Below are 14,793 nucleotides of genomic sequence, written 5' to 3'. Positions count from 1 at the left end.
TTAAAATCAATATCAAATTATAAAAAAAATATGGTTGAGGCTCAGAGATTCGTGTAGTTCGTAGTTTTAGCCTCACCAAAAAAATTTGGTTGAGGCTCAGAAATTCGTGTAGTTTGTAGTGTGAGCCTCAACAAAAAAAATTTTTGGTTGAGGCTCACCAAATCTTGTAGTTTGTAGTTCTAGCCTCACCAAATTGTTTTATCTTGGTTGAGTCGCAAAATTTCCCAGTTTTTACGGAAATTTTTAGAAATTTTGACTTTCAAAAAAATCTGCTCAAAAACTACAAACTACAAAAAAATAGTTGTGCATACTACAAACTACATTCTCCCGCTCTTTCAGATGGCAATACTGGGATTCCACGTGGTGATATGCCTGGTGGCAATCACTTTGATATCAAAATTGGTGCGCCGCGCTAATTTTATCGATATTTTTGTGACGAATGGGTAATTTCGAGGTTGAAATTGCGAAAAAAATTAGTTTATAAATTCCAGACTCTATCGATTCTTGGCACCATCGAATCAAGAACTCAAAGCATTGCTGCCACCGACTAAGGAGAAAATGAATCAGAGAAATCGTCGGAAGAAGAGGTATTTAGGATGGGAAAAATGAATGAAAAGTCCGAGAAAAGAAGCATTTTGTATAATAGAAATAGTATTAATACCATTATAAATGTCAAAATTTCAGATAAATTGATAAATGTACAAAAGTTAAAAATTCGGAGAATTTTCAAACACAGTTTTGCAATACGATATTAACGTAATTAGATAGTATGTAATAAAATATCATACTTCCTCTATTAGTATTGCACATGACTACCTTACTTGGCTATATTATATCTCTATTGATTATATCAATATGTAGTTAACTACAAACGGTAGAGAAAGAACTATCACGTATTTGGTCGGTTGCCAATTTTTTAAAAAATAAGACAGATGAGAACAGCTGTCGAATTTAAAATATAGGGTGCAATACTAATATGATAAGATTTAGTAAATCGTGTTAGAAGATTAAAATTCGAATAGAACATAATCAGTAACGTACATAAAATTCAGTATTCATGCAATTCATAGTTATCCAATCTGGAAATGAGATTAGAAAAAATCTGTAAAAGCGAGGTTCCTTTAATCGAGGAAATATAATGTGCATTATTACATTATTAATATTAGTTAATATAGTGTTATTAATTAATATAGTAATAAAGTATTATTATAGTGATCTTCCCTATCAATTCATTCCCTATTTTTGCAGAGAAGACGAAGCCGCCGAAGGATTCTCCCTACCAAAATCCTCACCATTCCAATTGAACCTCTATCCAGTCGACGTGAAAGATCTCGTCCAATTTGAAATGTACACATCACTTCATTGGCTCTGCCTGTGTATTCCTGTATGCCTATTCGTCTACACACTATCAGAAGTCTACAACTACATAATGCCTGACAATCGTGACTTCAACGTGTCAATTGTGTTCATGCTTGTTGTCATTATGTTTGTACTTCAAGTACTTACTGCACTCTCTTCGTATTTGGTTTCAAGTGTCGATGAACGAGGATTCATGATTTCCATTGGATGTCTATATTTCTTGTTTTCGTTCATTTTTGCAATGAATTCACATCGCATTTTTGATATTCAAATGCTCGAAGCCTACGACAAATTGAGTACAAATATTGCGGATTTCGTGGAAAGCTCTGGACTCTTCGATAACTCCACTGCAAATATTCGTGACTATCGGCCAACGAATCCATTGATGATGTAACTTTTCAAAAAAATGTTTGTAAAAAAACTAAAAATCTTTCAGGTACATCTCCCTATCAGTATTCTTCTCAATGCTCTCCGCGATGCTAGTTTTCCCAAATTTCCGATGTGCAATTATGTATCTGAAGGCGTTGGAAAATGATGGAAGAATTAAAAAATCGCTGGATCACGTCGCTTTTTTGTTGCCCGCATTCATTTTGGCATCATACTCAAAACCATTGGTTTATCAACTTGTTCAAGGACCCAGAAAAGTGTAAGACTACAAACTACATTCTACATACTACAAAATACATATTGAATTTTAAACATTCCATTTTGCATGCTACATATAACATTCTTCATATAACATACTACATGCAACGTTTAACATATGCACATGCTACATACTACATACATCATACTACATACATCATACAACATACTACATACTACATACTACATACTACATACTACATACTACATACTACATACTACATACTACATACTACATACTACATACTACAAAATACATATTGAATTTTAAACATTCCATTTTGAATGCTACATATAACATTCTTCATATAACATACTACATGCAACGTTTAACATATGCACATGCTACATACTACATACATCATACAACATACATCATACAACATACATCATACAACATACTACATACTACATACTACATACTACATACTACATACTACATACATCATACAACATACATCATACAACATACATCATACAACATACTACATACTACATACTACATACTACATACTACATACTACATACTACATGCTACATACTACATACATCATACTACATACATCATACAACATACAACATACTACATACTACATACTACATACTACATACTACATACTACATACTACATACTACATACTACATACTACATACTACATACTACATACTACATACTACATACTACATACTACATACTACATACTACATACTACATACTACATACTACATACTACATACTACATACTACATACTACATACTACATACTACATACTACATACTACATACTACATACTACATACTACATACTACATACTACATACTACATACTACATGCTACATACTACATACTACATACTACATACTACATACTACGTACTACATACTACATACTACATACTACATACTACATACTACATACTACATACTACATACTACATACTACATACTACATACTACATACTACATACTACAAACTACATACTACAAACTACATACTACAAACTACATACTACAAATTCTCATATTGCAGAATGTCCCTGGACCAGCTGGATATTCTGCGTATCTACATGATTATTGGCTGGGTGCTCAGCAAGTTTTTGACACGTGTCTCACATCTTCAAGCTCACCTGAATTTGGCATACGATAAGGTTGCCGAAATGAGAGCAGAAGCCGGAAAAGTCAAGAATTACACGATTCAGGCGATGGTAAGCTACAAACTACATAATTTTTTACAAAATTTGGCAATTTTGAACATTATAGTATTCTCAATAAAAATCATAATAGGTCTTTTCAAAATTCGAGAACAGAAACCAAAAAGATTCGTTTTTTTTTGTAGTTTGTAGTCTAATAATTCGAAAGTTTGTCTTATTTTTGAACTAAAAAAAAGAAAAAAGTTTTCTCTGAAAAAAAACCAACAAATCCATTTTAGCCAAAATACCAAGATGGGATAGAAAAATTTTGAAAAAAAAAAAAATTCGATGTTCGATTTGATTTTAATACTAAAAATGTTGAGTTCAAATAATTTGTCACCTCAAAATAGAACACTAATACAGTACGATACTGATAAAGCTATTACGGTATTAATACTGAATGGTACTAATGTGATCTATACGGTACTATACGATACTAAAAGAGTATTATACTGTACCAATAGAGTTTATTAAGTCTACCTGCAATCTACGGAACTAATACGGTATTGTTTTTTACTCATACAGCACGTGCACGGCCCGGCAAGTGGTACATCAGTGCAAATGCGCTCCACTGCACTCACAGGTTGATACGCGAGTTATGGAAAAAACTTCACGTACAAAAATTAGAGAATTATTTTTTGGTCATTTTGTTTTTCAAATTTTAAAAAATGAACGTGTCGTTTTTGAGAAACACGCGTTAACGCAGCCGAGCAGGCATACGGAATACGGTAGACAAATTGCGTACACGTACCACTTGCCGGGCCGTGACGTGTTTTCAGCTCGACCATTTGGTGTAATTTATGCAAACACCGTCACGCGCAAATGCAGACATTTTTGCACGCGCTGCGGTGAAATTCCTCTTGGTAAATTCAAATATTTTTTCCCGCCTTTTTGAAAATTTTCGAGGCGTTGGTCGAGCTGAATACACGTGTACAGTACTATACAGTACTAATATAATCTGTCTACATTCTATAGAATACTAATACATATACTATGAGGTACTAATATGTTCCATACGGTATTAATACAATATGGTTTTGATACATTACCTAGTACTAATAGATACTAATAGATAATGTACAATTTTGCTAGTATCATAATAGTTAGTAGCAATTATTTAGATTATGGAGACACAATAATTGCAACTTGAAAAAAATATTATTTAGAGCAAAATCCTCACTAGAGTTAATAATTAGTCAAATAAAATGATTTTTTCCAGATCTATCGCTACTACCGTTACCTGTGTTGTGCAGCACTTCAATACTTTGGTCCAGCAGTATTAGCCCTCCTGTTCGCCCTTCTTCTCAAAACAACCGGAAATCTGTCATGGATTGGAGCACCGACACCACAATCAAATACCGAATTGAATACACTCGCATTGAGTGGACCGATTCGTTTTGTATTTGATGCATCGATTTGTAGAGCATTCTTCTCATTTCTTCTTGTCGTTACTATTTTGATTAATTTCACTCTTCAATTGTTAGGTGTTGTATATCATTCGTATTTTGTTGGTAATACCGGAACCAATACTTCTAATTAGGATTAAGGTGTACACTACAAACTACAATACAGAATATATACTGTTAACATGGATTTTAAATTAAATAAGTCTTGAAATTTTTTTAGTTGAAAAAACAAAAACTCTATTGATAGCTATTGAACTATTGATAGCCTCAACAAAATTTACTTGTAGTTTATAGTGTAATCCGGTAACCAGTTAGCATAGTTTATAGCATCGTCTCCTTTTTCTTGTTATTATATTCATAATAGATTGCGTTCTTCTCTTTCTTTTTTTTTTGTAATAATTTTTTCTTTTCGAATCTGAAATTCTGCTCAATTTCCACCAAAATCAGCTCTTTCACAGCTTTAAATTGCCTTAAATTGTGTGTGTTTTTAAAAATTTTTTTAATTAATTAAGATTTTATGTGTAGTTCTTTTTTTTTTTAATTTTTTGTGTTTTACCGTAATATTGACGGATTTCTATTATTTTTGAATTTGAGATTATTCAACATTTTCAGATAACTTTTTTCAGAATGAGTGAATGTTTAATGTTCGGTATGGATTGTGAGGCGAGATGTATGACGTCAATGACGGCTGACGAGGAGAATATTTGCTTTTTAGTCGGAACGAATAATATTAAAAACGACAAAAATCAGGTGAATTTTGCTTGGGTTTGGTTGAGGCTAAGTCAACTTTGTAGTTTGTAGTCTGTGAGCCTCACTCAACATGTTTTTTTTTTGCAGGTTAACAAGTTATTCATGGATCCAGAAGCGTCTCGTCTAATGTCAAAAACCTTCCGGCATCCAGCTGGAGAAGTACGTGCAATTGCTGCTCATCCGACGAAGAGCACCATTCTGGCCACGTGTACCGCTGATTGTAAGGGACTACAAACTACAAACTACAAACTTTTTGAGGAGTTTTTCGAAAACTTTGAGGATCCGACTACAAACTACACCCGGAAAAGCTTTAGATATGTAGCGTACACTACAAACTACATACAACTACAAAAGTTCAGAAAATTCAATAGGGACTACAAACTACAATTTTTAATGAAAAAAATTTTAAACAGAAATCCCGATATTTTTACGGTTTTTGATAGATACGAATAATAATTGTACGGAAAAGGATTCCAATATTTCCCGTATAATAGTTTGTTAATAAGAATGTATAGATTAAGGGATCAAAAAGGGGTAGAGGGTCCAGAAAGGATGAATAGGGGATTCTACATCTAGAACCGTTTGATGCTTGAACCATGTTATATGTACAGAATAGCGTCTTATATACCATACATACAAATCGAATTATGCTAATGTTGGGGGCGAAGGTGGTAATGTGATGGGAACGACGGGAATGTTGTTTCCCTATGACTAATAGAAGATCAGAAATCATAATCAAAGAGCAAGCGATTTGACACTCCCAAAGGGAAAAGGAAAAGGGAGATGAATATGTGGGAGATTACAACCAGTGAATCAGTACAAAATTGAAGATTGAAGAATTTGGGATACAATACTTTGAGGGAAATTATTTTCTAGCACTAGACAGATAATGTTAAGAAAAATTTAAACAACAAGAAAATAACTCAGCTTGCAGTTACATGAGTAGCACAATTATCGGCATCTTGGACAATCCATTGTCGATTTGATTTGATATCTTTGGTAGCATATCATTGAAAATTCTGGCAATCGAAATTGGAGATTGGCGGCGCTCCGAGGCCGCAGCAAATAAGAGAAGAAGTGTGAGCCTTGTCCGATTGGCATCCAATAATTGTTAGAGTTTCCAAAATTCCATTGAGGCCAGATTGAAAACACATTGCAAGTTGAAAGTCCATGAGGAATGCTAAAAATATACAGTATACTCAGAAATGACAATATCGCTGCTTGATCGAGCAGTGGTTTAGGCATCCATTGTGTTCGAGGCGCTAGTTGATATCTTTGTTGTGTCCCTGGATCCCAGGGATGCTTATCATCTTGCCATTGAGTTGTTATCTTGTGGTCTACGTGAAGATTGAATCCAAAGTTATGTGATTCTTCAGCTGGCGTGTAATGTGTGGTGGTGGAGTGTTTTTCAGAAGAAAAACTGCTTCTGCTTTGTCCGTATTTCTCCATTGCATCTGGAGAAAATCCTTCATTGTTGATTCGCGTTATGGACTTTGTTTCCACGGTTTCGATAAAATCATCTTGAAGTTCTGATACTTTTTGATACTGATCCTTTGAATCCAACTGCTGCGAGTCCTCGACGTCAATTTGATTTCCGATTTCGTTGTTGCTGATGATAGTTTCCATGGGAATAATTTCGAACTCGTCTTCGTTAGTGGATTCCAAAACCATTGCTGGATTTTCTTCATCAAGCTGTTCACTTTGCAATTGTTGTGCAGCTAGTCCAATTGAAATTATCTTGGGTTGAACTGGCAATGAGAGAACTTGGTCCAAAGTTTCTGTACTGCTCATTTCCGATTGGTTGCATTTTTGTTTTGGTATTTCAGCAATTGGAGGAATTTCTAAGGTTTCTGCATTGATATTCGACTTGATTTTCACTGCTGTTGATGAAGTCAGTTGTATTCCAGAAGTTGGCTCAACAAGTGGTTGCTGATCTGTTCGTTCAGCAATTGAAGTATGCACACTGTTTTGTTGTAGATGATGTTGTACTCTTTGTGGGTGATGGTTTGCTTTGCTCGAATGATGAATTTCTTCTAGTTGAACGTGATTTCCAGTTACTGGGTTTTTGAATACCGGTTGAAGACTTTCACAGTTGTAAGTTGAATATTGATGTGCTTCAGCATCATTCGCAATTATATCCACAATAAAGTCTGTTTGAATGAATGACCGCACCATCTCCAATATTTCTGATGCCAGATAATTACAGCCTCGGTGTCCGAAATATATCCGCTTGATGTAACGACGTGGTAGTTTGCTTGTGATAATGTTGGCAATCATTGTGTTGTCCGCGTCAGGTTGTATTTTGCACAATTGGTTGAAAATGGAAACAAACTCAGTCCAAAGTTGTTGTATTTGTTGCAAACTGTGGTTCTTGGGCACAGGTTGAATTTCTTGAAGTTTACGCAACAGAAGATGACGAAGTATTGTAGTATTATCGAACCGTTCTTTTAACAATTTCCAAGCCACATGATAGTTTGCAGAAGTGAGTGGTAAATGATGGATTATACGAGCAGCATTTTCTTGAAGAGCTGATTTGAGATAGTAGAACTTGAAAATCTCCGCAATTGGTTGACTGTCGATTAATGTGTTGAATAACTCCATGAATGATTGATAGTGCAAGATATCGCCGCTAAAAGTAGGCATGGCAATAGTAGCAGGTTGAATCGGAATATATGAAATTGTAGAAGAAAATTGCTGAGTTGAAATTGAGCAAGCTCCGAAAATCCCTTGAGACTGGATTGGACTAAAATGCATTTGTCCCTGTTGATGAGTGGATATGTGATGTTGTTGACTTTCATGTGCCCGTTGTTGATTGTTAATAAATAGTAGAGGAACATCAGTGTGAGTTGCAGGTGAATATGAATATTGTGGAACCGAATCTTGTGTTGTTGAGTTAGAATTGCACTCAGGAACAATTGAATCCGTTGATAAAACTGGAAACGGTGGGTAGTCCACTTGGTCGGGACCTCTTGATTTGTGCATTTTCATGTATGCATTGTACTTCTCCTTGAGCTGAGACAGTACATCGGTGGACAATTTCAATTCCGACATGAAATTTCTTTTTGTTGATTGGTGTTCGTTGATAGCTTCACTATCCAACAATTGTGATTGATTGTTCCATTGTTTCATATATTGGGTGATTCGATTCATTTCCGATTGAATTTCTCTTGCAACATCCGCGGCTTCTGTTATTGTGTCGTAGATATTTTCATTGTCTGTTGAGTTAAGTCCGTTGTTGACTTCATTCACGAGTTGATTGGCCTGATTGATCTGCTTTTGCAACTTTTTTCGTGCAATGTTGAGTTGAGCTTTGAGAATACTGCTCATCTTGACTGGGTGCAGTTGTTCTTCACCACTGGGTCACCATGTACGGAAAAGGATTCCAATATTTCCCGTATAATAGTTTGTTAATAAGAATGTATAGATTAAGGGATCAGAAAGGGGTAGAGGGTCCAGAAAGGATGAATAGGGGATTCTACATCTAGAACCGTTTGATGCTTGAACCATGTTATATGTACAGAATAGCGTCTTATATACCATACATACAAATCGAATTATGCTAATGTTGGGGGCGAAGGTGGTAATGTGATGGGAACGACGGGAATATTGTTTCCCTATGACTAATAGAAGATCAGAAATCATAATCAAAGAGCAAGCGATTTGACAATAATTGTGCACTACAAACTACTTTTTTTTTTGAAAAATTCAGAAATAAACTAGTTTTGACTACAAACTACAGTGCCTGACTTTGAAAAAAAAAACTGTTTTAAAAATTTGGTTGAGGCTCAGACTACAAACTACACAATTTCTTAGCCTCAACCATTGGTAGAGGCTAGAAAAATTGTAGTTTGTAGTGTGAGCCTCACCCACATTCAATTTTAGAGTGAATTAACGCTTTTTTTGTTTTTTCCTCTCAAAAATCGTATTTTAAGACTACAAACTACAGTGTTTTTGAAAAATTCGGAAAAATCACTTTTGACTACAAACTACAAATTTTCACATAAAAACCACTTTGGAATTTGGTTGAGGCTGAGACTACAAACTACAGAATTTCGGAGCCTCACGCATTGGTTGAGGCTGGAAAAATTGTAGTTTGTAGTGTGAGCCTCAACCAAATTCATTTTTAGCATAAATTTATGCATTTTTTCCGCTTTTCCCTAAAAATTCGTATTTTAAGACTACAAACTACAAACTACATTTGTTGAAAATTCGGAAAATATTTATTTTAGCTACAAACTATAATTTTTGAACACTTCTGACAAAAAACACTTAGAAAAAAACACTAGAATTTGGTTGAGGCTCAGACTACAAACTACAGAATTTTAGCCTCAACCAAATTCAATTTTAACGTAAATTAATGCATTTTTTTCCATTTTTTTCCTTTGACTTCAAACTACAAACTACAATTTTCGAAAAATTCTGAAACAAAAATCATTTTTGAATTTGGTTGAGGCTCAAATTCAAACACTACACAATTTCTGAGCCTCACCATCAAATGGTTGAGGCTAGAAGAATTGTAGTTTGTAGTGTGAGCCTCAACCAAACTCAATTTTAACGCAAATTAACGCATTTTTTTCCAATTTTTTTCGATTTTTTCCCTAAAATTCGATACATTTTGCAGTCAGCAGTCTCGGCGGAACACATTCGATCACAATATGGAATATTGAAGAAGATAAACGAACACTTGAAACAGTTTCTCGTCTACCAACTGAACAAGTGATGTCATGTCTAGAATGGGAGCCAAATTCGATGAAATGTGCAGCAATGACGCCATTTCGACCGGAAATTCAACTTTTAAACATGGAAAATGGTCCGGAAATTGTGCAAAACTTGAAAATTCCGCTGGAAAACGAGGAAGATGAGATGTTCAGTGCCACGTGGAGCCCGCATCATGATGGAAATATGTTGGGAGTAACTGGTGGAAGAACAGCATGGTGCATTGATTGTCGGACTGATAATGAATATTTAAAAATTCGAGATGCACATATTCATCGCACGATTTCTATGGATTTTAATCCGAATTTACAGCATGTGTAGGTGGTTTTTTGTAGGGAGACTACAAACTACAAACTACAAAAAAATTCTAGAGAAAGAAATTACCAACAATTGTATTTTTTATCGAAAATTTTCCAAAAAAATCAAAAAAAAATCGAAAAATTACTCGTTAAATTAGGCTACAAACTACAAAAAAACCGAAATTTTTAATAAAATGCCAAAAAAAATTGAAGTTTTTGATTTTCTTGAATTAAAAAATTGTCGATTTTTTGGAATGTTTCGTTGTGTTTAATTATAAATTTTTGTAGTTTGTAGCCTAGCTTACACACTACAAACTACACACTACAAACTCCATTATATTTTTTTCCAAAATCAAAAATAAAAAACCAAAAATTTTCAGTTTTCTTGCAAAAAAAACAGTTTTTTTAAATTAAAAAAAATATTATTTGAAAATTAAATACTACAAACTACAAATTTGTTTTATTTCATAAAAATTAAATTCGCAAAATTACTCGCTACAAACTACAAAAACGGAATTTTTTTAAAAATGCCAAAAAATTTTATTTTTTTATTTTCTTGAATTGAAAAAATATTTCAGAAAATTTTTAATTTTTTGTAGTTGCTGTCACACTACAAACTATATTTTTTCTCCAAAAACACAATTTTTCAGTTTTCTGAAAAAAAAACGATTTTTAAAATATGAAAAATTGAAATTTATTATATGAAAGTTAAATTTTTTTTCGAAAAATTAATTTTATATAGTCTAAAAAAGATAATTCTTATGTTTTGTAGTTTGTAGTCTACCTGACGCACTACAAACTACAAAATTACCACGAACATCATTTGAAAATTAGGTGTTTTCCGAAAATTCAACCAAAAAAAATCGTTAACAACAGAAAAAAAGTTGGTTGAGGCTACACACAGACTACAAACTACAAAACTACAAAACTGGCATACTGCTATTTCCTAAAATTCACACTACAAACTACACAATTTCAAAAAAAAAAAAAACGAAAATTTTCTTTACAGAATCGCAACATGCGGGGACGATGGTTACGTCAGAATTTGGGATACACGTTCCACGTCATCAGCTCTGACGTCACTACATCCCCATGCTCACTGGGTTTGGAGTGTACGATTTCATCCGGTACACGATCAATTATTGCTGACGGGCGGTTCAGACGCTTCTGTAGTACTTTCATGTGCTCAAAGTGTTAGTAGTGAACAGCAGATTGAATTTCGAGATGATGAGGAAGAGGAAGAAGATGATGATTTAGTGGAAAAACTACAAGATGGACAATTGGAACGAATTGATGAGCATGAGGATAGTGTGTACGTGTTATACACACTACAAACTACACAAAAATCGCATTTATTCCCTGAAAATAAAAAACCATTTTTACCTACAAAAAATCCTTTTAAAAAAGTGAAAAATGGAGAAAAAACCAGAAAAATTGCTTGGTTGAGGCTAGGAGACTACAAACTACACTAAATTCTCAGCCTCAACCGATTTTTTGACATTTTTTGAGCTTTGAATGTTGAAATTTAGGGTTTTTTAGACATTTTCTTTTTTTTCTGGAAAAATCAACAATTTTTACATTCAAAAATTCCTAAAAAGTGAATTTGTAGCCTGGTTGAGGCTAAGAGACTACAACCTACACGATTTTTTAGCCTCAACCAATTTTTGGCGACTTTTTGAAAATTGCAATTGGACAAATTTTGGAGAAAAAAAGTTTATTTCCGAAAAATCCAATTTTGTTCCCTAAAAACTTGCGAAAAATGTGAAAAACTGTTTCGTTGAGGCTCACACACTACAAACTACACAAAATTGTGAGCCTCAACCAATGTTCGGTTATTGCGGTATTCATTGAAAGTCTAAGTTTTTCTTTCAGAAAATTGAAAATTAGTTTTATTTTCATAAAATTCACTTAAAAACTTAAAAAATAGGAAAAACCCAGAAAAATTGCTTGGTTGAGGCTAGGAGACTACAAACTATACGAAATTCTCAGCCTCACTAAAATTGGTTGAGGCTGTGGAATACTGTAGTTTGTAGCCAGAACGGTTTTTTTCTTGTTTTGTGCGCACATGAGAATATGTGTTATACACTACAAACTACACGAAATTCTAAAACACTTTTTTTGAAAAAAAAAATTTCAAAAAAAAAGTTGAATTCGCTTTTAATTCCTGAAAATTTAGCCGTTTTTACCTTCAAAAAGTCAAATTTTAGAATTGGTGAGGCTCAGAGACTACAAACTACACTAAATTCTCAGCCTCAACCGATTTTTTGACATTTTTTGAGCTTTGAATGTTGAAATTTAGGGTTTTTTAGACATTTTCTTTTTTTTCTGGAAAAATCAACAATTTTTACATTCAAAAATTCCTAAAAAGTGAATTTGTAGCCTGGTTGAGGCTAAGAGACTACAACCTACACGATTTTTTAGCCTCAACCAATTTTTGGCGACTTTTTGAAAATTGCAATTGGACAAATTTTGGAGAAAAAAAGTTTATTTCCGAAAAATCCAATTTTGTTCCCTAAAAACTTGCGAAAAATGTGAAAAACTGTTTCGTTGAGGCTCACACACTACAAACTACACAAAATTGTGAGCCTCAACCAATGTTCGGTTATTGCGGTATTCATTGAAAGTCTAAGTTTTTCTTTCAGAAAATTGAAAATTAGTTTTATTTTCATAAAATTCACTTAAAAACTTAAAAAATAGGAAAAACCCAGAAAAATTGCTTGGTTGAGGCTAGGAGACTACAAACTATACGAAATTCTCAGCCTCACTAAAATTGGTTGAGGCTGTGGAATACTGTAGTTTGTAGCCAGAACGGTTTTTTTCTTGTTTTGTGCGCACATGAGAATATGTGTTATACACTACAAACTACACGAAATTCTAAAACACTTTTTTTGAAAAAAAAAATTTCAAAAAAAAAGTTGAATTCGCTTTTAATTCCTGAAAATTTAGCCGTTTTTACCTTCAAAAAGTCAAATTTTAGAATTGGTGAGGCTCAGAGACTACAAACTACACTAAATTCTCAGCCTCAACCGATTTTTTGACATTTTTTGAGCTTTGAATGTTGAAATTTAGGGTTTTTTAGACATTTTCTTTTTTTTTCCGGAAAAATCAACAATTTTTACATTCAAAAATTCCTAAAAAGTGAATTTGTAGCTTGGTTGAGGCTAAGAGACTACAAACTACACAATTTTTCAGACTCAACCAAAAACTGCAATTTGGCAATTTTTGGGAAAAAACGTTGAATTTTTGAATAGATTTTTTGAAATTTGAATTCACTTCCAGAAAATCCAATTTTGTTCCCTAAAAACTCACAAAAAATGTGAAAAACTGTTTCGTTGAGGCTCACACACTACAAACTACACAAAACTATGAGCCTCAACCAATTTTCAGTTTTTGGGCGTTTTTTCGATTAAAAAATATAAAATTAAAATTTATTAAAAATTTGAGAAATCACCGTAAATCATTGAAAATTTGAGTTTTTCTTTCAAAAAATTAACATTTCGGGAACAAAAATCGATTTTCAACCGATTTTTGCTATTTCTGCGCAGAAATATCCAACGAAAATGGTCTAAAATCGAGCATTTCCGCGACAAAAAAAATTAGTTTTATTTCCATACATTTTTACAATTTTCACTTAAAAAACCAGGAAAACCCGTTTGGTTGAGGCTAAGCGACTACAAACTACACGAAATCCTCAGCCTCACCAAAATTGGTTGAGGCTGTGAATTGGTGTAGTTTGTAGTCTTTAAGCCTCAACCAAGCAGTTTTTCTGCTTTTTCCTTGATTTTCATGGCTAAAAATGATTTTCCCCACCAATTTTCACTATTTCAGATACGCCTGCGCTTGGTCTTCAGCCGATCCGTGGACATTTGCCTCATTATCGTACGATGGACGAATGATTGTCTCAAATGTGTCACGAAAACACAAATACGCTCTAATGCAGCTTTAATTTATTGATATTCTGCAATTTCTATTAATTTTTCATGTAAAAAGTTATATTTATTGCATTATTCCATGGGATTCTACGGGTTTTCGCTATTTTCTCCTAAAATTGTCCAAATTTTTATTGATTTTTTCCTATTTTCTCAGCTAAACCCGCTTTTTCTGTTCTTTCGGTGGAAAAAATGACTCATAACTACAATTTCGTAATAGCTTATCATTTTTCTTATCACTATAAAATATATTTGCTTTATTTTCAGTCGCAGGCGGTTTTCAGTTGAAATAATGGTTTTTGTATGTATAAAATAATATATTTTAATGATTTTGAAGTTTAAAAATGGATTTTTATTGCTTTAACCCTGTTTTTTTGCTCTATAAAGCTCTAAAATGCGTTATTTTAAATCGCTGAAATTCCTTATTCAAATCTCCGCCAAAAGAAACCATGAGTCCAGCGGAGCGCACTTGCACTATTTTTTTTTGCTAAACACTTT

The 14,793-nt window shown here is 33.4% G+C and overlaps 2 protein-coding genes across 2 annotated transcripts; both read left to right on the top strand.

Moving 5' to 3' along the window:
• Positions 1-339: 339 nt before the first annotated feature.
• Positions 340-5,124, top strand: Y87G2A.13 (Lysosomal cobalamin transporter; the record flags this gene model as incomplete). The annotated part of the gene is made up of 6 exons (NM_060984.7): positions 340-443; positions 492-587; positions 1,249-1,749; positions 1,796-2,005; positions 3,036-3,210; positions 4,415-5,124. 6 exons carry the CDS (start codon positions 340-342, stop codon positions 4,733-4,735), a joined length of 1,407 nt encoding a protein of 468 aa, NP_493385.2. The 3' UTR covers positions 4,736-5,124.
• Positions 5,125-5,227: 103 nt separating this feature from the next.
• eipr-1 (EARP-interacting protein 1) lies at positions 5,228-14,659 on the top strand. Its single transcript, NM_060982.7, has 5 exons — positions 5,228-5,351; positions 5,439-5,571; positions 9,973-10,384; positions 11,376-11,678; positions 14,195-14,659. Exons 1-5 carry the CDS (start codon positions 5,229-5,231, stop codon positions 14,310-14,312), a joined length of 1,089 nt encoding a protein of 362 aa, NP_493383.1. The 5' UTR covers position 5,228; the 3' UTR covers positions 14,313-14,659.
• The last annotated feature ends 134 nt before the right edge of the window (positions 14,660-14,793 follow it).

This window comes from Caenorhabditis elegans, chromosome I, assembly GCF_000002985.6.
Source record: "Caenorhabditis elegans chromosome I".
Taxonomy (NCBI): Eukaryota; Metazoa; Nematoda; class Chromadorea; order Rhabditida; family Rhabditidae; genus Caenorhabditis; species Caenorhabditis elegans.
The sequence above is the reverse complement of the archived record's forward strand: the minus strand, read 5'-3'. Positions and strand labels throughout refer to the sequence as shown.